At 43.8% G+C, this 24,958-nt stretch overlaps 1 protein-coding gene across 6 annotated transcripts in view; it reads right to left on the reverse strand.

Moving 5' to 3' along the window:
- Positions 1 to 24,958, reverse strand: part of ACSL6 (acyl-CoA synthetase long chain family member 6) — a 60,972-nt gene that overhangs the window by 1,596 nt on the left and 34,418 nt on the right. For 4 of the 6 annotated variants that reach the window (XM_047878855.1, XM_047878878.1, XM_047878898.1 and 1 more), the window contains 10 exons: positions 24,050 to 24,127; positions 22,487 to 22,621; positions 21,960 to 22,094; positions 20,814 to 20,909; positions 19,420 to 19,492; positions 16,584 to 16,672; positions 15,741 to 15,857; positions 12,622 to 12,765; positions 10,751 to 10,852; positions 9,755 to 9,826 (listed from right to left, as the gene is read on the reverse strand). In XM_047878855.1, coding sequence (XP_047734811.1) covers positions 9,755 to 9,826; positions 10,751 to 10,852; positions 12,622 to 12,765; positions 15,741 to 15,857; positions 16,584 to 16,672; positions 19,420 to 19,492; positions 20,814 to 20,909; positions 21,960 to 22,094; positions 22,487 to 22,621; positions 24,050 to 24,127 — 1,041 coding nt within the window. Of the gene's footprint in view, positions 1 to 9,754; positions 9,827 to 10,750; positions 10,853 to 12,621; positions 12,766 to 15,740; positions 15,858 to 16,583; positions 16,673 to 19,419; positions 19,493 to 20,813; positions 20,910 to 21,959; positions 22,095 to 22,486; positions 22,622 to 23,914; positions 23,993 to 24,049; positions 24,128 to 24,958 lie in introns of all 6 variants that reach the window. The other 2 variants (XM_047878864.1, XM_047878870.1) reach the window with 2 other exon arrangements.

Raw genomic sequence — 24,958 nt, forward strand, 5'->3', positions numbered from 1 at the left:
CTGTTAAAAAAAACAAAGTCTCACCATGGAATTTTATATCTACCGGAAGGAGGAATGTACAGGTCAGGTTTAGCATTCACACTTCCTATTTCTATGAGGCAGATCCTAGGCCCCCTCATGCAAAGTCCCTTTGCAGTGATGAATTGACCAGAGACAGATGAACTAATGTAGGAGGGCCTGGGCCGACTCCTCCCACGTGGGGTTCTATCTGAAAGGGTCTCTGACAGTTTCATGAGAATTTTATCATATGGGCTTGAGCTGAATCCTTGAGTGATACTGGAAATCGTGTCCGGACTGACAATTGTCTAAATTAAATGATTTTTGTTGAGATAATAGGTCCATATCACTAAATAGCAAACAGGGTTATGGATTGCTGTAATAGACTTCTTAATAACAATTTTTATTACATTTTTGAAAAAATAAAACTGTCATGAACCTGAGGCACAGAGACACAATATGACTACAGATACCATTTGCTAAATATTCATGCCATTTTGTCCTGCATGTTATTCAAAGTCTAAAATGCAATTTTGAAGCTGAAATAAGTATTTTCTCAGAATCCTCTGGCAGAGAAGCCCAGGTAGCACCAGTAAGAAGTGCACCAAGTCCTAACTACTCCATTGGTATGTGCAATTGACCCTTGAGCAACAAAACAGGGTTAGGGAAGCTGACCGCCTGCACAACTGAAATTTCATATATAACTTTTGACTCCCCAGAACTTAACTACTAATAACCTACTATTAACTAGAAGACTTACCTATAACATAAACAGTTGGTTAACACATATTTTGTATGCTGTACGTATTATATACTATGTTTTTACAATAAAGTAAGCTAGAGAAAATGTTATAAATAAAATCATAAGGAAGAGAAAATACATTTATAGTTACTGAACTATATAGAAAAAAAGAAAAAAAGAACCACATCCAAGTGGACCCCTCCAGTTGAAACTCATGTTGTTCAATAGTCAACTGTCATAGACATTTAGAATATTAATTCAAAACCTATGTATTAAATACACATACACATTCATTTATTGTTTTATGTATTTGGTATTTATCAAGCAACTCCTATGTGTCAGATATGTGTCAGGCAACAGGGATACAAAGAATAACAAGACACAGTCCCTGCCCTCATAGATTTACAATCTAATGACAGATGCTGCAGTATGACATTGCTACCACAGGGGCAAGCCCAGAGAGGGTCACCTTTTGCAGGCAGAATCAGTTGCTTTGCCAATACCCACTCCTGACTTCTTCCATGCTAATGAAACCAAAACTATGTCTATGTCTACCAGGGCAATCTTGTTCTCTGATTTCCCAGCTATCCTTGCAGCTAGGGGATAGCCATGAGATCCATTTTTGGCTAGTGATAAAGGAAAGTTTTTGCTTTCCTAATATAAGGTTCAGACATAGATTTCTCCACCCATTGTTCTTTTTTCCTTCCTTGAATATGGACAATGTCCAAAGCTATAACAGTGCCCTTGTGATAAGCCAATATACTAAGAATGAAGAGTGGAAAGATAGTAGAGCCTAGGTCTTTGAGGACCTGTACCTTCCTTGGACTGTCTACCTTTGGACATCTTATGTGAGAAAAAAAAAAAACACTCTATGTGTTTAAGACACTATGTGTTTCTGTTAGAGCTGAATTCATTTCTGATATAACACCTAACCCAGGCTCGGGAAGGGTTCATTGAAAAGAGATGCCTGGGGCACCTGGGTGAGTCAGTCGGTTAAGCATCCAACTCTTGGATTCAGCTCAGGTCATGATCTCACAGTTTGTGGGTTCACACCCCACATTGGGCTCTATGCTGAAAGTGTGGAGCCTACTTGGGATTCTCTCTCTCTCCCTCCCCTCTCCTCCCCATCCCTCGCATGCCCCCTCTCAAAATAAATAAATAAACTTAAAAAAAAAAGAAAAAAAGAAAAAAGATGCCTGAGTTGAACTCTGTATTATAAGTCAGCTTCAGGCTGATGAAGACAGCAAGGAGAAGGAGGAGTGGTTGCTATATGACCTGAGGAGAGGAGGGTGCTCTAGGTAGAAGCAACATGTGCCAAAGCACCTTCAGGGCATTATAAGTGTAGGCTGAAGCATATGGTATAGATGAAGAAGAAGAAAGCAATGGGGCTGGAGAGGTAGACTGGGGCCAAATTATAAAGGACCAAAGTAGGGAGTTTGGACATGATTCTTTAAACAATTTTTAAGCAACAAGAAACAGAATGGCTCTTTGGAAAGAGTACTCTGCTAAGAATAGATTGAACTGAGGTAAAAATGGAAGCTGGAAGACCAGCCAAGAGGCAAGACTGATGGTGATTTGAGCTATAACAGTTGGCTGTGGAGATGGAAATGAATTTGGGGGCTGGAAAGGACAGGACTTAGAATTTGTGTGGGTAAGTGGTAAAGAAAGAGAGATAATAAAAGTAAGAATGGTTCTAGGTTTCTGCTTGAGCAGAGAAACTGGAGGAACGGAAACATGCTTTGGGGGAGGGAAGATCAAATGTTCATGTTCAAGTCTGAAATGCTTCTGGGAAAACCACGTGGTTTTTGGATACTGGAGTGCAGGTTACAAAAGGCAGGAGAACAAAAACGAGAGGGCACTCTTTCAGATGCTACTGTCCATATAAGAAGTGTTAATAGAATCAAGGTGCCTGGGTTGCTCAGTCAGTTAAGTGTCCAACTTCGGCTGAAGTCATGATCTCACAGTTCGTGGGTTCAAGCCCCCCATAGGACTTTCTGCTGTCAACACAGAGCCCACTTCAGATCTTCTGTCCCCTTCTCTCTCTGCCCTTCCCCTGTTCTCTCTCTCTCAAAAATAAAAAATAAACACTAAAAAAATCTGCTAATAAGATCAGTGGACACAATCAGGAAATGACTTATTTCAAAAATCAATTTATGAACCACTTCCCACCCATTAGAATAGCTATTATCCAAAAAACAGAAAATGACACAAGTGTTGGCGAGGATGTGAAGAAATCTAAACCCTTGTGCACTGTTGATGGGAACATTAAATGGTGCAGCCACTGTGGAAAAGCAATATGGCAGTTCCTCAAAAAATTAAAAATAGAATTATCATATGACCCAGCAATTCCTCTTCTGGGTATATACCCAAAAGAATTGAAAGCAAGATCTGGAAAGAATTATTTGTACATCCATGTTCATAGCAGAATTGTTCACAGTAGCTAAAACATGGAAGCAACCCAAATGTCCACTGACAGATGAATGGATAAGCGAAATGTGATTATATGCATACAATGGAATATTGTTCTCTCTAAATGGGAAGGTAATTCTGACCCATGCTACAACATGGATGAACCTTGAGGACATTATGCTAAGTGAAAGAAGCCAGTCACAAAAAGATAAATATATTATGATTCCATTTACATGAAGTACTTAGAGTAGTCAAAGTCATAGAGACAGAAAGTAAAATGGTGGTTGCCAGAGGCTGGAGTGGGGTGGGGGGACTAAAAGTTACTGTTTAATGGATACAGAGTTTCAGTTTTATAAAATGAAAAGAGTTATGGAGATGGATGGTGGTGATGATTGTACATTACAAATACACCTAATACCACTAGACTGTGCACTTGAAAATGGTTAGGATGGTAAATTTTAAGTTATACATGCTTTACCACAATTTAAAAAATTGAAAAAAATCAGAGGATGCAAATAGTTGCAAGATGTTCAATATGTCAATGACTGTTTTCAAAACTTCTGATGTTAACAGTCTTGTGTCCTGGGAGGTGGGCATGTTGAGATGGCAAAGAATTCTTTGCTCAGAAATCTCTGCATTATGTTCATTGGTTATTCAGATCAAAAACTCAATATACAAAGAAGAATCCTAAAATGGCTATATTTCCAATGTCTGGAAAAATCCTTAAAGAAACATTCTAACAAATTCTGGCATTTTTAAACCCAGGCTTATAATTCAAAAATGTGAAAGTTTTCAAATGAGCACAGCATTAACAAGTCAGATTCACTTTGTTTTTAGACATTTGTCCAAATGAAGGATTCACTTTTGCTATGAAAAGAATAGCATTTGAAGGGATTTGTGTATGTAGGGAAAGGTGAGGAGGGGGTGTTAGGCCAACACTAGAGCGAGCTTTTTTGGTGGCTGCCTCCACTTCACTTCACATACTGAAAGGATCTCTACTTGCATATCCAATATAAATAGCTGGAAATCTGAGGCTGTTGGCTAAAAAGGGGTCTTCTCACATGCTTCAAGATTAGTAATGGCTCTTGTAAAAAATGTCTGTTGGGGGGCGCCTGGGTGGCGCAGTCGGTTAAGCGTCCGACTTCAGCCAGGTCACGATCTCGCGGCCCGTGAGTTCGAGCCCCGCGTCAGGCTCTGGGCTGATGGCTCGGAGCCTGGAGCCTGTTTCCGATTCTGTGTCTCCCTCTCTCTCTGCCCCTCCCCCGTTCATGCTCTGTCTCTCTCTGTCCCAAAAATAAATAAACGTTGAAAAAAAAAAAAAAAAAATTAAAAAAAAAAAAAAAAAAAAAAATTAAAAAAAAAAAAAAAAAAAAAAAATGTCTGTTGGAAAACTGTCTCAGTGTTCCTGATATTCAAAGAAGCAAAGATTTGGGAAGAAACAGGTCTGCCATGTTTTGTACCCTCTGGATATACTTCCCCCCCCCCCTAATTTGTTTTTATTAAACAGAAACCATTCCAGAGGACTCCAAGTTCCCTGGAAACAGGTCCCAAAGGAGACATTTTCAGACACAGTACACTGAGAAGTAGGGCTCCTGTGGAGGTCACTGCTTGGGGTGGTGCAGAGGTGGAGGTAGGTGCAGCCGGGGTGGGGTGGGGGATGTAGCTGGAGAGAGGCAGAGGTGGGTGGAGGTGGGGTAGAGGTGGGATTAAGGGAAGTGGTTGGGTTGGGGGGCAGGGAGGAGAAAGGCTCTCGTTCAAGCCCCAACCCCATCAGAGCTACCACTGATCTATGTTTGGTGCAAGCTTCACTTTCAGATAAGATGCCATTTAAGCTCTGCTACTTACAGAAGTTTGGAAATCACCATTTGACAACAAAAGTAATTAACTTGAAGAAAATAGGAACACAATCTAAATCATACTTTAATCTTAGATACTGTGATTTAACTTAGTAACTCATGTTCACTGTCATAAGATGAAAAGCTGAAAACTGGCAATGCTATTTCCTTTTTTTTTTTTTTTTGAAGTTCCCTTCTGATAGAAATGGCATCATGTAAAGACTTTTGGTAAGTGCAAATGATCTATTCACCTTCTTTTGTAAATGAAATTAATAATACAATGGTAAAAGGAGAAGCAAATGCCAAGATATGATATCTGCCGTGTCCCTGGAGCCTGGGTTTCAGCTCATCTTAGCTCCTAAAACCAACATGGAGAACACTGTGTAATTGGGACAAGAGTGCATGTTCAGTACAGGGACTTGGGGTGAGCACCTTTGAAAATCTAGCAATGACAAGCAGAAGCTACAAACAATAAAGTACAGGGCAGATGAATTACACAGGGAGAGCTACCTAAAGCTATTTAGATGCTATATAGACTATAAAAGAAAACATTATCTTAGGAACGAAGGACTGAATCAACAGGTAGATTTGCCAGCAAACCTAGAGGACGATGGGGGCATCTGCAGTTCGGTGTGGCTCCCTACAAAATAGTATTTGGTGATACTCCCTCTGTTTGAGGACAGGGAATATCACTAAATACAGCCTTGCAGGAAGCCAAGGGATGTGGCACCTGACTCACCTTTAACTCCCTTAGTTAGTAGATTAGGGGCTTGCTGCCAAGTTGCCAGTTCCTGCTCCAGTCTGACCTGCAGCTCTGGGTCTATTTTAATTCTTCCATGAAAATACCGACACAGACTGCCTGAGTGACTAAAAGTCCAGTCAGTTAAGTGGGGAAAAAATGGGTCAAATCAGTTTTTTAACTAATACTAACCTTAACTGTGGGTCCCAAATGTATAGTATTTTTTAGAAGCAAACCAATGATAAGGGGCACCTGGGTGGCTCAGTCGGTTAAGTATCCAACTTCAGCTCAGGTCATGATCTCACGGTTCATGGGTTCGAGCCCCACGTCGGGCTCTGTGCTGACAGCTTGGGGCTTGGAGCCTGCTTCGGATTCTATGTCTCCCTCTCTCTCTGCCCCTCCCCACTCAGGCTCTGTCACTCTGTCTCTCTCTTTCAAATATAAATAAACATTTAAAAAATTTTAATGATAAATGATAAAACAAATTTTCATTTTCTATAAATAATTACATATTTTCTAATAAAACCAAACTGTTGATTTGTAAAGGGATTTGCTCTCCCTTTATGCCTAACACAACATGAAACTCATTTTCCAATTTGTAATAAGCAAAATTTTTCTTAAGGAAGGAAGGAGATGCTTAATGTTAGCTTCCTTTCTGAAACTACACTCTTGTCACTGAAAAGTGATTCTATAGGGTTTTTTAACATTTAGAAATACTGTAACATTTAAATATTGTACTGGAATAAAATACTTCAAAAGCGTCAATTTGTGCCAACTCATTAAAGCACAAAACTTCCCATAATTTTGAAGAAACATGGTATTTAAGCTTTTAAATGGTATTAGTGAATGAAACACATAATATTGCTTGGAGATAATAAACACAGAGTGAATAATTTAGGACAGAAGAGATAAAGTAAAAAAAAATTAATTAGGGAAATGCTCAATTCAATTTTTTTTCCTGATTTAAAGTCAAATTGGTGGGGCGCCTGGGTGGCGCAGTCGGTTAAGCGTCCGACTTCAGCCAGGTCACGATCTCACGGTCCGTGAGTTCGAGCCCCGCGTCGGGCTCTGGGCTGATGGCTCAGAGCCTGGAGCCTGTTTCCGATTCTGTGTCTCCCTCTCTCTCTGCCCCTCCCCCGTTCATGCTCTGTCTCTCTCTGTCCCAAAAATAAATAAAAAAACGTTGGAAAAAAAAATTAAAAAAAAAAAAGTCAAATTGGTTAGGTAAGTATTCATTTCGGTGACAGGAAATACAATAACATATTTTGAATGACAGTGAAAACACCAGAATTTGGAAAATCTATCTATCAAGTGTCAAAGTTTATTTTGCATCATCTATACAAACTCATAAGGCATATAAGTGTTAATAAAATGGTTATATCATTGTTAGATGTGCTCAGAAACTTCCCAGGCACCTACATTTTTAATTACTGATAGAGTTATTTTAAATGCTTCCTATCCACTCATTAAAATATATCTTCCAGGGGTGCCTGGGTGGCGCAGTCGGTTAAGCGTCTGACTTCAGCCAGGTCACGATCTCGCGGCCCGTGAGTTCGAGCCCCGTGTCGGGCTCTGGGCTGATGGCTCGGAGCCTGGAGCCTGTTTCCAATTCTGTGTCTCCTTCTCTCTCTGCCCCTCCCCCATTCATGCTCTGTCTCTCTCTGTCCCAAAAATAAATAAACGTTGAAAAAAAAAAATTAAAATAAAATAAAATAAAATAAAATAAAATAAAATATATCTTCCAAAGATCTCCTTAAATTAATAATAATTGGTCTCATTCTAGGAATTGTTTTTGAAAATTAAATTATATTAATTTTTAATCTAATTCAAATGTTAATTCAGATCAACCCTGCCCAGTAAGCCTGAACTCCTAAAGCTTTTGGTGAATGATTTAAGCCTTAGGCTTGGTTGTCTATTTGTGTGGTTTTCAAAAAAATTAGTGTTAAGCCTTAACTGATCACTCATTTTTGAGGAAAAAGGAAAAGGACAAGCTGACAGTGAATCGTAGATTAACTGAAAGAATTTATACTGATCTTTGGAACACAACTGGGAGCACACATCCTCCTCAGGCATGAAGGCCTGGTTTTTGCTCTCCTGTGGTCAGCTGAGGTTACGCACTGGTTGTGGAGGGGAAGATGCACACAGACAAAGAGGAGAAGGAGGACAGAGAAAATGAAGAGGTGACACTGTTGGCAATAAAACTCAGGCCTTTGGGATACCCACATGACTTCCCTGTATTTGAAGTTACCATGGTGAGGGCAGATTATTAAAGCAGAAACTGCTTAAGGAATATGGGAAGACAAGAACACATCTCCTCTCAGTAAAGCTCTAATTTGAGCAATGGTTAACATCTGAAACCTAACCAAAGGTCCCCTTTCAGCATAATCTTAAGAGTTGACAATCCATGAATAAGAATCTAACTGTTAAGACTCTCAAATCCTGGGGCAGGTCATGCATCCCAAGCCCAGCAGGGGGCGTGCTGGCCTCGGAAATCACAAAGGTAGTGGCCAGAACTAATCCCCTTAGGCAGTGCATCCCCAGGGCCCTTAGAGCTCCCCATTCAGACCAACGCGTAGGCCCAGAACAAATGGGTTGTGGACCACCCATATGTGGCCCCTGCTCTACATCATCATATGATCCAGTCACACAGCTCCCCTTAATGGAAGGACACGGAAGTCCATCCTAGCAAATTTAGAAATTGAAATAATTATGCCAGAAATACCTTGCCTGAGTGCCTCCGATTTTATAATTTTTTTAAAATGAAGATTTATTCATACAAACCTTTTATACCTTAGATACTGACAGATGAGGGTAAGGAGTGTTTCTCAAACTTGATTTATATAAAGATCCATTTCAAAAGAAAACAATTCTGAAACTACACTTAGATTTCATCAGTTTGAAACTTAAGAAATTAAAGTCTGATTCTGCAGAAATGGTTTTTGATTGCAAATACTTGCCATTAGAGTTTTATATTGGAAACTGACTTAAAAATGTTTTCAGGTTTTCATTAAAATGAACATACAAAACTCCAAATTCTCACAACCCGTCCAGATCCCTAACACTGTATTTGGGAACCCTATTGGAGAAATATAATTTTATTAAAAAATGATTATGTTAGGGGCGCCTGGGTGGCGCAGTCGGTTAAGCGTCCGACTTCAGCCAGGTCACGATCTCGCGGTCCGTGAGTTCGAGCCCCGCGTCGGGCTCTGGGCTGATGGCTCAGAGCCTGGAGCCTGCTTCTGATTCTGTGTCTCCCTCTCTCTCTGCCCCTCCCCCGTTCATGCTCTGTCTCTCTCTGTCCCCCAAAAAATAAACGTTGAAAAAAAAATTTTAAAAAAATGATTATGTTAAAGACATCCTGGAAATTTTTTTAAAATTCAGAATATTAATATTTCTCTACTTGACAAATTTTTCTCTTTAGATTTTTTGACTAGAGAGGATGTATAAATGGTGTAGGTGAGTAGGACCAAGCTTGCATTGTTTAGGAACTCAGTTACAGTAAGAACCCCAAACCTGCAAAGACAGAGTCTTAGAGTATTGCTCGTTGTCTCATCTCCCAGCATATTCTATGTTTCCTCCCCTTTGTGGTAGACATGCTGGGCTGATAGATCATGACCAAGAAACATGATCTTTCCAATGGCCTAACAACTAAGTTTGCCTGCCACAGGCAAGAAGACAGTCTCCATAAAAATAAAAATAAGAACTCGGGTCTTAAGTATTGCAGGCAGCGTGGAGACAGGCCAATCATGTGTGCACATACTCGGCTAGTGACAGTGAGGGTAATATTTCAGCTTTACCAATGCCTGTGATCAGGAGGACAGCAAGTGCAGTCTCATATGACCTATTTTAGCTCAGGATAGAGGCTTCCACAGAGTTGGCGTGGAACAGGCCTTCAGGGGTCTGTCGGTACATAGCCTGCCCACGGGCTGCAGCATGGAGGGTGGAGAATCTAGGTCAGGGTCACCATGGGCTGGTTTAATCTTTGTCACTGCACAAAGGGCTATAACAAGGTATGGGGAAGGTAATAGTTACCTGTTCAAACGAATGGAGTCCACTCTCTTTTCCTAACCTCACCATATCTTCCAAAATGGCTTTTTTCAGCTCCTGAATTGAACCATATAGGAAAAATTACAAGGCAAAAACACATTTCAAAATGGAGGTACAGGAAACAACGAGTTTTGAGCAAAATGCAGCTGATGGTTGTGCCAACACCCACCCCAATCCCCACCCCCCTCACTGGGGCTGATGCTCCAGGCCACACACGGCCACCACCTCTCATCAGGCAAGTAACTGTCAGGCACAGCCAGAGGAGTGACCATGAACAGACTAGGGGACCATCCATTTTTTAAGGTGGCTCTTTGTTCAGCCTACTGAGTCCCAGGGATCCTGTCACCGCCAGAAGAGCCCAGGACCCAGTGGGAGCACTAGGATCAATGGATGCTGCTGAAAAATGGGCCATGAGCCTGGAGGAGATGATGCTGAGCCAGAGCACAGAGATCTCAGAGCACAGGGATCTCTTCTCTAGGACCTTACATGTGCCCAAGAGGCTTCGGGAAGGTGTGAGTGGTAAAGCTCTAAGCAGGAAGAACTGAGTTACTTTTTCAATTCCATGACTGACTAAGCCCAGTGCACACAAAAGCCACCTCACATTTGGAGAGAGCAAGGCCAATGAGTTAGAAGGCCTACAGTCACACTGGATACTGCTGCTAAGCAACTCTATCAACTGTGTGGCCTCTGGTAAACCCCCTCTCTCTCTGGACTCTCCTGCAAGCTGCAAAATGGCAGGGTGGGACAAGCCTCCTGGGATGTCTCCCAGCTCTAAAATTCAACAGCTTATCCAACTCTCTAAGAAGAAATCTGCATTTTTTTCAACAACAATAATGAAAAGATGAACCTCTAGTTTAGGATTTCTACCATTTATAAAGTCAAGTCAGAAATTTCCCTACATGTTCAAAATCCACTGCTTTCCTGTGTTTCTGTCCTCCCGTTATACAGTAACATAAGAGGTCCAGCAGCCAAGGTACAGACCTTATTTGCACAGAGCTCTGCATATGACCCTTCAATTCCTCTCTTCTGAGCCCAAGAGGGCATGACTTCAGGGTCAGGCACAACAATGCCCACCAAATAGGCCTGCAATCCCAACCAAAGGAAAACACAGTCATTACAAATGCTTTCAAAGTGGTTATTTGTGGTCCAGCATTAAAAATAATCTCTTGGTATTCTCAGATTCCACCCTTTTCTAAAAATAAGTGCATCCTTATGTTATGATACATTTCCATCAAAACAACACACATCTTGACTATTTTCTGATATATTTCCTTAACTTTTAAAAAATTTTTTCTTTTTAATGTTTATTTAGAGAGAGAGAGAGCTGGGGGGACCGGGAGGGAGAGGGACAGAGAGAGACTGGGGAGAGAGAGGAGTCAAAGCTGGTTGTGAGCTGACACCAGAGAGCCTGATGTGGGTCTTGAACTCACTAACTGTGACTTCATGACCTGAATTGAAGTCTGATGCCCAACTGACTGAGCCACCCAGGTGCCCCACTTAAGTTTTTTTTAAAAAGTTAATAAAGGATAAGCTTAATGTGATTAAGAATCAGTAAAGTTAGACCTACATGTATCTGATTCTCATGCCAATCTTTTTTCTTTTTTTTTGAGAGGGAGAGAGAAAGAGAGAGAGAGAACAGTGGAGGGGCAGAGAGAGAGGAGAGAGAGAATCTCAAGGGGGCTCCATGCTGTCAGCACAGAGACTAATGCAAAGCTTGAATTCATGAACCATGAGATCATTTCATGCTCATCTTAAATGAGAACACCTTTAGGACGCCATTCAAAAAATTCTATGAACCAAAACACATGTACTTCTCAGGGTTTCTCACCAGTTTGAAAATGTTTTATTGATATGGTCCCCAGTCATGAAGAATTCCATTTTAATTTTTAAGGGCATTGTCTTAAAAAATAATTTAATAATAGTTGTTTATATAAATGCAATGATAGCACAGAATATGTTCACAGTGATCTTGCTGACTTCAAGTGTAAATGATGCTGAAAGGAGAATAAATATAAATCTTCTGCAAATAATTTAATCCCAAACTATGTTAACATAATAGTTTAATATACTGAACCAATATATTAAGCTATGTTATCATCATTACCATTATTTGCAATACTGTACCCATTTGTCTGTAAAGTTCATTTGCATATTTCAAAATCTAAACAGCAGAAACCCTGAATCCTGCTTTGGCATCTTACCTCAAAATCCCTCTTGGAAGTAGGTGGAGCCTAAGTTAAAAGTAATGGGAATGTTCATTACTACTATTTCAAGCAACTTATTTACCTAATTGCAATTTATCAAACTATAAGCAAGTAAGATTTCTCATTTAAAGGCAATTTTCTCTCAGGGCACTTGGGTGTCTCAGTTGGTTAATCAACCAACTGTTGATTTTAGCTCAGGTCATGATCTTGTGGTTCATGGGATGGAGCCCCATGTTGGGCTCTGCACTGACAGCGAAAAGCCTGCTTGGATTTCTCTTTCCCTCTTTGCCCTTCCCCTGATCTCTCACTCTCAAAATAAATAAATAAACATCTTAAAAAAGCAATTATGGGGCACCTGTGTGGCTCAGTCAGTTCAGCATATGACTTCAGTTCAGGTCATGATCTCACATTTCTCTGCCTCTCTCCAGCTCATGCTCTCTCTCTCAAAAATGAATAAACATTTATTTTTTTTTAAAAAAAAGAATTTTCTCTCATGATCTAATACGTAGGAGAATATCAGTGTCTGACTGGAAATTAATGTTTACCACTGTAATCAAGTACCAAAGATTTATGAAATTATTCCCAAATAACTCTAGATTTTTCAGCAGGCCCAGTACACACGGAAGGGCTGAAGCACAGGAGACTCACCTTTAAGCTGTTCCCGTGAACAAAGATTTGTGCCACAGGCTCACTCCGTATGTAGATGTTCTCAATCTTCTCGGGTGCAATATATTCGCCCTGAGCAAGTTTAAATATGTGCTTTTTCCGATCAATAATTTTAAGAGTTCCTGCCTGTGGAGTTGGACAAACAGCTTCGTGAAAAGATAGCATTCTTGAGCCTAAACCCCTGACTCAATGGTGCCATAGCCCCTCACCCCTGTCCTACCCCACCCTGCAAACCCCACCTGGATCTGCTCCTTCATCTGAGGTCTCTGCTCTTACATGTCCCCTGTGTGGCTGGAGAGGGCTACCCTGCACCACAGGTTGATGCTTTTCAAGATCTGCTGGACCCTGAGTGCCCACCCTCAGCACTTACCTCCCTCCCCCAACTCTCTGTTCCCATGCCTGCCACCCTCATGCCCAACAACAGGTGTCCCCGTCCTCAGGAGGCCCATCTACCTGTATCCTGGCTCCTCTCTCACCCAGGCCCTTGCTCCAACTGTCCCTTTTCTCACCACCATCTTCAAATTCACTCCTTCAAACAAAGCCTAGGCTTCTCTGCCCAGTTACTGCTTCTACTCCCAAAGAGTGGCCTCTCCCTTGCCCAGCATACAGCACAGCCTGGTAGAGGCTCCTACCTGACAGACAAGATGCATCAGGAGTCCTCACCATTCCAGGGCCTCTGCAGCAGGCAGGCCACCCCTTGGTCAGTGAGTGCTTGTGGCCCTGGCTTCTAGAACCCCTCTTCCCCCCACCTCACTGACTCTATTCAACCTCTTTGAGTTTCTCAGGTGAAGAGGTGGGTCTCTTTCCTTGGCTCAACCCTCCTTACCTCCACTGACAATGTTACTTGAAATAACCGCCATTTATTTCTTCATTCATTGGCCATTCTCACTTCTGCCTAACCATCCAGCCAAACTTCTTCACTGAATTGCAGGCCCAGAACCTAACACTCAGAATGCTTCAGAAACCAGACCGTTTGCCCTGCACGTTACAAACAGGCCACTAAGGAAGCCCATCTCTGTCTTCCTCATGCCTGTCCCAGCCCCCATGCCCCAAACTTGGGAGATGGCCTTGCTATTTGCCTCTCCTGGGACTTCTAACAGTCAGGCTCATTGTCTTCAATCATAAATCCCTCTCACACCCCCTCCTTCTCCCATCAAAACCACTTCCTGGCCGGGCTTCTGCATACACTCTGTCCCTCCCCTCTATCTGTTTGATTAGCCAAAGCAGAGCAATCTCTCCAGAAAAGAAAAAGCCAACCGATTCTGTGTCGTTCAAAACCCAGGCTGGACCTTAGGCACTCTCCCTATACTGGTTTCTTTGGCCCTCCTGGCATCCCCTCAGCTGGTTGTCATCACCTCCATTTTACAGATGATGAAAGTGAGGATGAGAGAGGTTAGTTAATTCCTCCAAAGTCACACAGCTTGAAAGTAGGGAAACCAGGATCTGAATTAAGTCTTTCTGCATCATAAGTTTATCTCTTTTCTTTAATCTAATACTATTTCAAAACAATAATAATTTTTAAAAAATGGACTCCTCCAGACCGCCTGCCTGCTGTCTTAGGCTCTTAGTGGAATCACAACACTAGGTCTCCACATGAATTAGTTTACTTGCTTCTTATAACACCCTGCAAGGTGGGTGGTTGCATCCAAATTATAGGGAGTCAGGAGCAGATCCAAGGTTCTGTGGAGCTTCAAGCAGTTTCCATACTTGAGGGTCCTCCTTCTTTCAGAAAAATAAGATGAAACGAAGGGCAGAGGCTTGGAAGTTACCTTTGTAAGAGAGGGGCCCTGAGCCCAAGCTTCCTGAGCTGATGGGACAATCCCCCCTTAGCCGGCCTGCAGGACCCTGCTGCCTCTCTGGGCCCCCTCCTCCACACCTGGGGAGGCCTCAGTTAGAATCACCTACCTCACACCTCCAGTGTCTCTCTACTCAGCATGCGCTCTTACTTCTGCTCTGACCGCCCTCACTCTCTCCTCTCTCCTCAGAACATGACTCACATCCGAAGACTCCAGCAGGTGCTTGTCCTCCTCTGCCTCTCCCCAGGTGAACATGGCCCTCAGCTTATGCCCATCATATTGGCCTGTGAACTGTCTAAAAATGCATCTTTCCTCTGAGCAGAGTCCCTGGCCCAGGGTACATATACGGTACACTTCCATGTCTGCTACAGGAATGAGGGTTTCTCAATTCAAGCAGGGACAAATCGGCTCACCAGCCCAGAGGACCACTGCAGGGCTCAGCATCATTCATGTGCCCAACAAACTCATTTCTGAATGGCCACCCTAAACCTTAGCAACTTCCCAAAGACACAGGGGATATTTGTGGGGTGGGCTGCATCAGGGGAGAGGCTCTTGGTTCCAGTGACAGAGCCTTTTCCTGGTCACAGTTTTTATCTAAATATGTCCCATGCACCAGGCATTGTATTAACTGCTCTGCAGGTGTAACTCATTTGTTCCTCACAACAACCGTAGAGGTAAGCAGTGTCATTGTCCCCACTTTACAAATGCCAGAATGAGGCCCAACAACTGGGTCTGGCTGCGTCACAGCCAAAGAATGTCATGTAGCCTTACTCTTTTACTCCACAAAAAAGTCTGTGGCCCCAGAGAGGGATGAGACTTCGGGAAAAGGCCTCAGAGCAACTGCTGACGGAGCCAAAGGAACTCAGATACCCTCCCACCCAGTTCCAAGCTTTTCTTACTGCTCGGTGCAACCTCTTGGCTAGGGGCCAGCATCTGTGGGCTCCTGGGCCCTGCCTTTCTCAGACCTCCCAGGACTATGAACTCCCTGTGTCTTGCACTCCACCCACTGGATTCCACAGCACTGTCTGATCTGTATCAGAGAAAGAGATAAGGTAGGGAGTGGATCTTAAACTCCAGCTCTACCCTCCCATAAAGATCTCTATCCCCTTTATCAGGAGGATGGACAAGAAAACTTTTGGGGGCAAGGTAAGGAAGAACCTCCCAATCCTCGAATGGCTAATTCAGTTCCTGAATGGCTAATTGTCAGGGCAGGTAAGGAGAAGACTTTTGCCTCCGAAGTGAACCATATTACACACCCTTGCACCACCAGCATCTATGAGGAGCCATGGTTGCAAACATACGCACCGGCAGCCATTTCCCAATGTCCCCAGTATGAAGCCAGCCGTCACTGTCCAGGGCCTCTTTTGTCCTGTCTGGATCTTTCAAGTAACCTTTGAACACATTTGGTCCTCTCACACATATCTGTGGGGACAAACACCAGGTTTCTGTCAGCCCACAGCATGAGGGGTCCTGAAGGGAGGCTGGTGTGAGACACACATAGAATAAGGTATCCTATTCCTCAGGAAATGCACTGCGGAAAATGCAGTGGCCGAGAGAGAGGACAGTAGCAGCTACCAGCAGATTGTCACCTGTCTCCTGCTTCTCTTAAACACCATCTTCTGTCCTTGCCATCTCTTCTCCCTGTCCTGGCCATCCCAGGCCTCCTTCCCTCCCTCCCTTTAGCATATGCTGCTTTGTGACACTGGATGGGGTCTCCTCAGGTATTGATGACTGGCTAATTCCCCAGACATGCTTGAGCCCTCTTCTTCATGACTAGGCAGTCAGCTTTCTCATCTACACCCATACGGTAAACAAGGACAGGCCAGCACTACCTACCCCTTCTGGCCTAGCTTCAAGTGGTACTGTTTCTGCTGGGACAGAAACATAGTAACAGGCCAAGTCAGTTAGGAAAAAAAAAATGAATTAAAAAAAAAAAGTTTGGGAATTTCAAGTCTTGATTTAGACCAGCCCAGTCCCAACCTTGGGGGTTGGTTGCTTCATAAATAGGAGAGGAAATGCTGAATTAAACAGAGTCAAATAAATCAGTAATTTAAAGTGACTTTACATGTAAGGTGAAAGAAAAATAATTCCCTTTCACTCACTCTATGTGGCATCCACAGACATGCACAGCTAAATTCCTAAGTTTACCTCTCCCTCTCCTTTGTAGGTCCAATAGTTCAGTTCCTCGACATCGACGAGCTTGATATGATTGCAGGGCAGAGGTGCCCCTACATGCCCTACAACACCAAAGCAATATGGCATTTGTCAGTGTTCAGATCCATTTCAGCACTGAAGATGCTCCATGCCATGTAGAACCCCTCCAGTGTCAAAGTGGGGAATTATGGAAGGAAAGCAATATATCTTTATTTATTTAATTTTACATGTTTTATTTATTTTTAAGAGAGAGAGGGGGACACAGACTACAAGTGGGGGAGGGGCAGAGAGATAGAGGGAAACACAGAATCCGAAGCAGGCTCCAGGCTCCGAGCTATCAGTACAGAGCCTGACGTGGGGCTCCAACTCGTGAATTGCGAGATCATGACCTGAGCTGAAGTTGGATGCTTAACCGACTGAGCCACCCACACAATCCAGAAAAGCAATATACCTTTAGATGAGCATTTGTCACAGGCAAGCACTGATGATTAAAAAAAAAAAAAAAAAAAAAAAAAGGTCTGGAGAAAGGACAGGCCAATCTCTGTTAGGTCTGTTTTACATCTGAGTCTTAAAAAGCTAGACAGGCACACCTGGCCCAGCACCAACCTGAATAGGGTCTGTAGGGGGTTCATACCCACACCAACCACACTATCAGGACCTTTTACAACAGTGCCCATATTCAACATTTTTTCCCATTGTGAGACCCTTGGTTTTCGGATAATATATAGTCATCATCACTTTTCCTCCAGTCACCAGACTATTGATTAATGTGCATAGTAATCATCTAGAAATCTTGTTAAAATACAGACTCTGATGAGGCCTAAGTATCTATGTCCCTTATGACACCAAGGCGATACTGATCCTTCTGGTCCACACATAAAACTTTGAGTAACAAAGGAACGGGAGACAAGGATGAGGTAACTCATCCCTGAAAGATATGACTTCAAATGTTGTTGGTCATATATACTCTAACCACAAAATTACATCTAAGTCATTTTCTAGTAACTGTGGTTGTTAACACAAGTCACTGGCAAGGTAGAGGATTTTTAAGCAGGTGCTGGCCAAGGTCCTGAAAGAAAAGTGAGCCACGTAGATGAAAAATGAGGCTGACACTCTGGTTTCTCTTTTAAATGACAGGCTGCCAACTTTTACAATACTGTGCAAAGATATCTATCCTCTCATACTCAATAGCTTTGCAACTTTTTGCAGTAAATATGATTTAAAAAGGCAAAAACCTCAAAAATCTTACATAGGAAAATGTATAAGATGACATTAAGAGGGAAGAGAGTGTTCAGAAAGAAGGGGATGTGTGAGTGATCAGGAAATATGATGGCAACAATAAGAAAAGAGCTACTGTTCCAGGATCTCAGAAAACAGTACTTACAGTAAACTTTCCAGCAATAGAGAGATCAAAGAATTTATACATAAGACAGGCTTTATTCAACTAGAGTGTGAAGAGATAAAACGTGGACAAAAATGCTTCTGTCCATGATGTGGCCAGATATGATTTCAATTTGGAATCCACCTATCATGTTTCTGCTGACTGCCTCAAGGTGTTCTGAAAATAGCATTACATTACTGTGCATATTTCTTTTCCATGTGCATCACCCTAAGTTTTCTGGTTTGTAGTTGGGCAAACTTAAGGATGAAGAGTGGCTCCAGGCTCCCAGAGAAAGTTGGTATCCTCAAGGATTCTTTTGTTCCGTGCTTTTCAGATTCTTCCAGTGTTTGGTTTAAATTTGGTGATGGGCAATACATGGGCTACCTACTGCTTCCTCCTTGCCTTGAAAAGTGAATCTCTTCAGAATGAGGGCGTGGAAAGGGGCTGCTCCTTCCTGAAGTTGCTGTTTTCTTCCAGACATTAACATCATAGGACACCCCAGTTCCCAAAGAGCCTCAGAAATGGCCCTTTAAGAAATAGTGCTCTTGGGGCACCTGGATGGCTCAGTAGGTAAAGCATCCAACTTCAGCTCAGGTCATGATCTCATAGTTCATGAGTTTGAGCCTCACTTTTGGCTCTGTGCTGACAGCTCAGAGCCTGCAGCCTGCTTTAGATTCTGTGTCTCCCTCTCTCTGCCCCTTACCCGCTCACACTCTGTCTCTGTCTCTTTCTCTCTCTCTCTCAAAAGTAAAATAAGCATTAAAAAAAAAAGAAATAGTGCTCTATTCACTATGAACTTGCCTTTCTTTCATAAATAATATCCAATTCATAGCCTACTTACTTCATTCTAAAACAACCACAACCAGGGGCACCTGGGTGGCTCAGTTGGTTAAGCATCCAACTTTAGCTCAGGTAATGATTTCGTAGTCTGTGAGTATGAGCCCCACGTCAGGCTCTGTGCTGACAGCTCAGAGCCTGGAGCCTGTTTCAGATTCTCTCTCTCTCTCACACTCTCTCTCTCTCCCCCCCCCCTCACTCTCAGCCCCTCCCCTGCTCACACTCTGTCTCTCTTGCTCTCAAAAATAATAAATAAACATTAAAAAATTGTTATAAAACAACCACAACCAAGGCTGTGTGGTATTTAGAACCTGCAAAATCCAATATACTGATACTGACTGATATTGAAAGCATTTTTCTACCTGGAACTGTATTCTGTCATGTACTACTTTTTTAAAATGACTTCTAGTTCTCTATAAAAGAAATAGGAAAATACAAAACATACTTGGAGAATACTAAAACATGTTACAAAAAGAACGACATCCATAATGCCACAACCCAAACATAATCACCATCAGTTTGTTTCTTCTTTTTCTGTCACTTTTTGAGATCTTGCTGTTTTTAACTCAGCAGTGCCCCATGAGTCCCTCCCATACCTACAGGCCATCCTACCTGAGGTCCAGTCCCCAGGCGTGGTGAAGGTACATCCAGCCGTGCACTCAGTTTGGCCATAGCCTTCATAAACCTTCAAATGGAAAACAAAACCACACTGTAAGTATACATGCTCCTACAGCTGATGGCCTTCCCTTTTCAGCCAGCTAACTTCCCACTGAGCATCTAGCTGCTCCATGCTGGTGACAGAGGGAGGGAGGTGCTTTGGAGGTAGGTTTCTCCAGGTGAAACGGAACACAAACAACAGGTGTGACCACTTGGTTTGGAAGAAGGGTGATTTGTACCACAGACACTTAGTAGATAAGGTTATGTGGTTTGGGTTAAAGATTTCTGACCTATTTTCAACTACTGACTCTATTTTTCATTTGGATGATATGTATTAAAGGCAATTTTTTTTAAGTTCATTTAGTTATTTTGAGAGAGACAGAGAGCACCAGCAAGGGAGGGGCAGAGAGAGGAAAAGAGAGAGAGAATCCCAAGCAGGCTCTGCACCATCAGTGCACAGCCTGATGCAGGGCTTGAACCCACAACCATGAGACCATGACCTGAGCTGAAGTCAGACACTTAACCGACTGAGCCACCCAGGAGCCCGTGGGTTTATTATTTTCTATTTTATGTGTAACATAATTCAGTTGTCAGCATATGTCTGGAAGAAGACAGAGAGAGAGATACAAAGTGAGGAGGGGAGGGGCAGAGCAAGGAGGGGAGAGAGAATCCCAAGCAGGCTCCACACTGTCAGTGCAGAGCCAGATGTGGGTCTCAAACTCATCAACCAGTAAGAGATCATGACCTGAGCTGAAATCAAGAGCTGGACACTTAACTGACTGAGCCACCTATGCACCCCAAAGACAAATATTTTAAAACCTACTGTAAGTTTTACTTGAACTCTGTTAGATATTCCCCTCCAGAGCATGCGCACGCACACATGCTCTCTCAATCTCTCAAAATAAACTTTAAGAAAATATTAGTTGAACAGATAAATGAAAAAATGAATATTTTAGAGATGACAAAACCTACTGAATCAAATAAAAAAACATCAGTGAACTTTGATCCCCCTCTCTAGTGCTCTTTTTCTGGGTTGGGAGATATTTTGCAGGATGGAGAACTCAGAGATGCTATTGCAGGTGTGGTATGGGTTCTCCAGCACAATGATGATCCACATGTATTTTATCTGACCCCTTTTCCTAGAGTAGATACAACTGGACTTTGCAGGATATCACAAGATCATCCTGGCTTTCACTGAGCCTTTTTTCACCCTCAGAGGAGGGAGCTTTTGTCCCACTAAAATTTTGCCCCCAGGATCTTCCTCTATACAGTAGAGGGTGTAGTGGGCTCCCTGCTCTGCCTTAACACACATCCCATTGCCCCTAGGGAAAGTCACATAAAGGCAATACCTGGCATCCCAGAGCTGCCCGGAGGAATCCCAGGACTGCTGGTGAAGCCGGGGCTGCTCCAGTAACAATCATCCGCACACACCCGCCAAGATTAGCCTGTGGGAAGAGAAAAGAACCTGCCAGTCTGGGCTGCTGAAGGTGGCATCTAACCCATCTGGGCCTCTTTCAAGGTCAACATTCAACAGTTGGATCCGACCTGACCCTAGGTCAGGTTTAAAAGAGAAGGCCTGAGGCTTTATAACATGTGAGCTGAAGATTCAGTCCCTTCTCCTTACAAATTAATCAACCCAATCAGCTTTGCAACTCGACCCACGAAATGGCCAACTTCTCTTCGCCTTTGGAGGTAAGTGCCACTCTTCTGGGCAGTGTTCTGTAATTTTGGTTCTCCCTTCCTTGAAATGAACAGCTTTCCTCTCATTCTCCCATCATCTGCCAGCAGCCAAAACAATTACTTAGAACAATTTCTTCCCACTTCCATCTTAATGGCATAGCCTTTTTTCATTTATAAATCAATACTGTTTTCTGCTCTATTGACTATGCACTGCAGAGGACAAAGAATTGTTTCTGTAAGTTGAGCCAAGAGAGTTTAAATATTAATTTTCTTAGAGCTAAAAATAAGGTAGTAAGAAAAAACGAGTAATGCTATGAATTAGCTATAGATTCTTTGGGTAATGCAGAGCTTGACAACTTAAATGAGGATACAGAAGTGAGTAATTCATGATCAGTCTGCACTGGTAGGGGTTGAAGATGTAGCTAACAGGAAGGGAAAGGAAGATTCTTGGTCACCTTGCTAGAACCTAGTGTTGCTGGGAAGCCAGCATGGCCAAGGCTACTGGGAAAGGCAAGAGAAACTTCAGGCCACAGAAGCTCCTGATGGACCTGACCATAAAAGGGCAAAGTTGCCCCAATGCCTGGGAAGACCAACAGATCTATTTTCCAGGAGTCCTTCTTGCTGGTTGCCTTTTGGCAAATATCACACACATCCAAATAACAAAAATGAGTCCTTTAATATTTCAATGGTAGTTTAAGCTTTGACTTCATGAGCAAATGAATTATCATTTTATAAGCCCACTGGAATGGGTTTCTCCAATTTTTCTATAAGGCCACTTTGGTGTCACTCCATAATAACACTGTTTGTTTTCTTACCTGAATCTTATTAAAGAAGAGTTCGTCCCAGATGCTATCATTCCTGATGATTCCCTTTCGGACCTCAGCCTGTTTACGCTTTGCTGCAAACTCCAGGAGCCAGCGCTTTAATGGTGTGTCTGCTTGGCTAAAGATCTGAGGAACAGAAGTTGGAAGAAGCTGTTGGCCCCGTGTACTACCTCTAGACAGATCCCCCCAGAAAGAAGGCCCAGACTAACCAAAAGAGAAGCTCCATTTTGCCCCTGCAGGACATCAGTGGATGTGACACCCAGCTAAAGTGAACATTACCAATGTCTGGCCACATTGTAGGGATGGAAATTCCTGAAGAAAAATCTGTCCAAACAGGGTTTTGGAGAATGGGAAGAAAACAGGATAAGGAAGAGGACAGTGAAGGAATACAAGAAAGGAGGTTAACTTCCAGGACCTGGGGGAGGAGGCATGGAAAGCCTGCCTGGGGCTTCAGACCCTGTACAGTCAAGCAGACACACAGCACATCAGCCTGGCTAGAGACCCCCTCTGGGGCTTACCTTGTCATACATCCGGTTCAGTAATCGAGGGACCACAGGGAAGATGGTGGGGCACAGAGCCTTCATGTCATCTGAGAGGAGACGGATATCTCCCTGGAAGAAGCCTACACGCCCTCCATGGCAGTAGACGACAGACTGAAGGGAGAGGACAGGAAGGGAGGAGTCCCTCAGGGTGATCACTCCTGGCTGCAGTCCAAAGCTCTGCCCTACATGGAGGGCGCCCGTAACCCCCTATCCCAGCACCAGCTTCTGCCATGAGACACTTAAGAATGCTGTCTGGGGTGCCCCCCGTTTCCCACTAAGTCCCACTCAGACACGGGGTGAAGCAGCAGGAGACAGGGAGGAATCCTGGGTCTTTGGGAGATGCCAGAGAAGCCAACTTCACTGGTTCCTGCTCCCTCATGCTCAACTCCCAAGCCCTGGGCAAGGACCTCCCTGGGGTCTCAGGTCTCTGAGCTATACTGCATCCTATCAGTAGATCTGATCCAGATCTGTGGATCTGCCCCAGGGACACCTCAGCAACTCTGGAAGGGTGTGCAGTGCCTGTGAGTACCGTGGGACAATGCTAACGCTGGCTCTGGGTATTGTTTGGTGGAGGGGGGCCAAAAGGGGGGGTGTCCTGGATGGTTCTTGATGGGGTTAGGAATATTCCAGGGGCCTAATGCATGTGCCTTTCTTTAATGTTCACAGCACCCCTATAAGTGAGGCAGCATTTATATCTCCATTTTGCAGATGAGGAATGCAAAACTCAGAGAGGTAAAGGGACTTGCCCAGAGTCGCAAAACTAGTTCATAGTAATGAACTATGGCATTCTAATCTATGTCTAAAAAGCTGGAAAGCATTGCCCTAATATACCAGCCCTCCCCCAAGATAGATGGGAGAGGCTTTAGAAGACATAGCTCATTCATAAGCTGGCCCCCTGAGTGACCCATGTGTGGAAAATTATTTGTTCCCACTACCTCATGGGGACTCCCCCCACTCCCTCTACGCTCCTGTAAAGCCTATCTCAGGGCCAATCATAATGCCAGTCCCATCTCCAGAGCAAGGGATCATGACAGTTTGATTCCCCAACTTTACTGTCTTGTTTTCTTTTCCAGGAGTTGGCGAGTTTTGGAAGTTATGGTATGGAAATGTCTTGGCCATAAGTGGAGCCATATGGCACAGAGTGTGAATGGTAAAAATACTTCTGCAAAGCTACAGTTCTCTCTGAGCACAGGCCATCACCTGGGGCCTCTGTCAGAGATGTTACACCTGCAGGGAAGACAAGGCAGACCTGGGGTCTTCCCCGAAGTCCTCCCAGGACCCCTGTGGTACCTGTCTGAGGACAGGGCAGTTTAGTTCTATTTCATGGCACCAGTGACAAGTGGCACTCTGGTAGGGTTCTGGGTTCTGGGCACAGAATGTGCCTCCCTGGAGCCAGGGCCTTACCTGAACCATTCTCTCAAACATGTGTGCTAAAGGCAAATAGGAAATGTGCACATCCGCACATGTGGGAGCCCACTGACTCTGTAAGAAAACAGAAGGAGCCCAGGCAAGGCCCGGTCAGTCAGGTGGGCGTCTTACCTGGATTACTCTCTCAAACATGTGAGCCAAAGGCAGGAAGGAGATGAGCACATCGTCCTGTCTCGGAAAGATCACTTTCTGCAGGTGACGGGCATGGGAGACAGAAAGGAAAGAAAACACTGACAGGAAGACGACAAGAGAGTCATAAAACAATACAGAGAAAAATGGTCCTGGAGGGGCAAACAGGAAGAAGGGAAGGGAAATGGGGAGGTGGGTGGGGAGGAGACAGAGAGAGAGAGAGAGAAAGGCAAGATGAGAGAGAGAAAAAAATGTGTGAGAGAAAGAGGAAGATGAAAGGCGCAGAAGAAGAGAGGGAGAGGGAGACAGGGCAGCGTAGGAGGCGGAGTGTTAGGGCGCAGCCAGTGGGTCTAGGTTATCTGCAGAAGCAAAAAGCTCAGTGAAGCACACATAAACCAGCAGAGCTGAGCTCCGCAGGGAAGTCTCCTCTGGGGCCAGACCCCACTTCGCCATCTCCCTGGGCCACCTGAGCCAGGAGTCCAAGGGGCTTGGCTTATCAGCACTTTCTAGTCCTTCTTCCAGAAAAGGGACCCAGGGAGCCCTGGGTCTATACCAGCTGTGGCTGGGGTATGAGCCCAGGACAAACAGATGGCTAAACCAGGCCTCACGAGCCAAGGTCTGGGGACAGGGCCTGTAGGGGAGGCCAAGAGGGAGCCCTGCTGCACCCCTCCTCCCTGGCCCACATCTCACAGATGGGACTGATCTCAGGGACAGGGGCTGCTCCAGCCAGGGGTGCCTGCACAAGGCCTGTGCCCAGGAGCAGGACATACCCTTGGGTGCTCTCCTTTGCTGGACTTCCCTGTCCCCCACCCTTTCACAGGGGCCTTTATTCTTCCAAGGCTGGCTTTTGAATGAGTCTGGACAAGCCCTGGGAACTGGGCAAACAGCTCC

This window comes from Prionailurus viverrinus, chromosome A1 (genome assembly GCF_022837055.1).
Source record: "Prionailurus viverrinus isolate Anna chromosome A1, UM_Priviv_1.0, whole genome shotgun sequence".
NCBI lineage: Eukaryota > Metazoa > Chordata > Mammalia > Carnivora > Felidae > Prionailurus > Prionailurus viverrinus.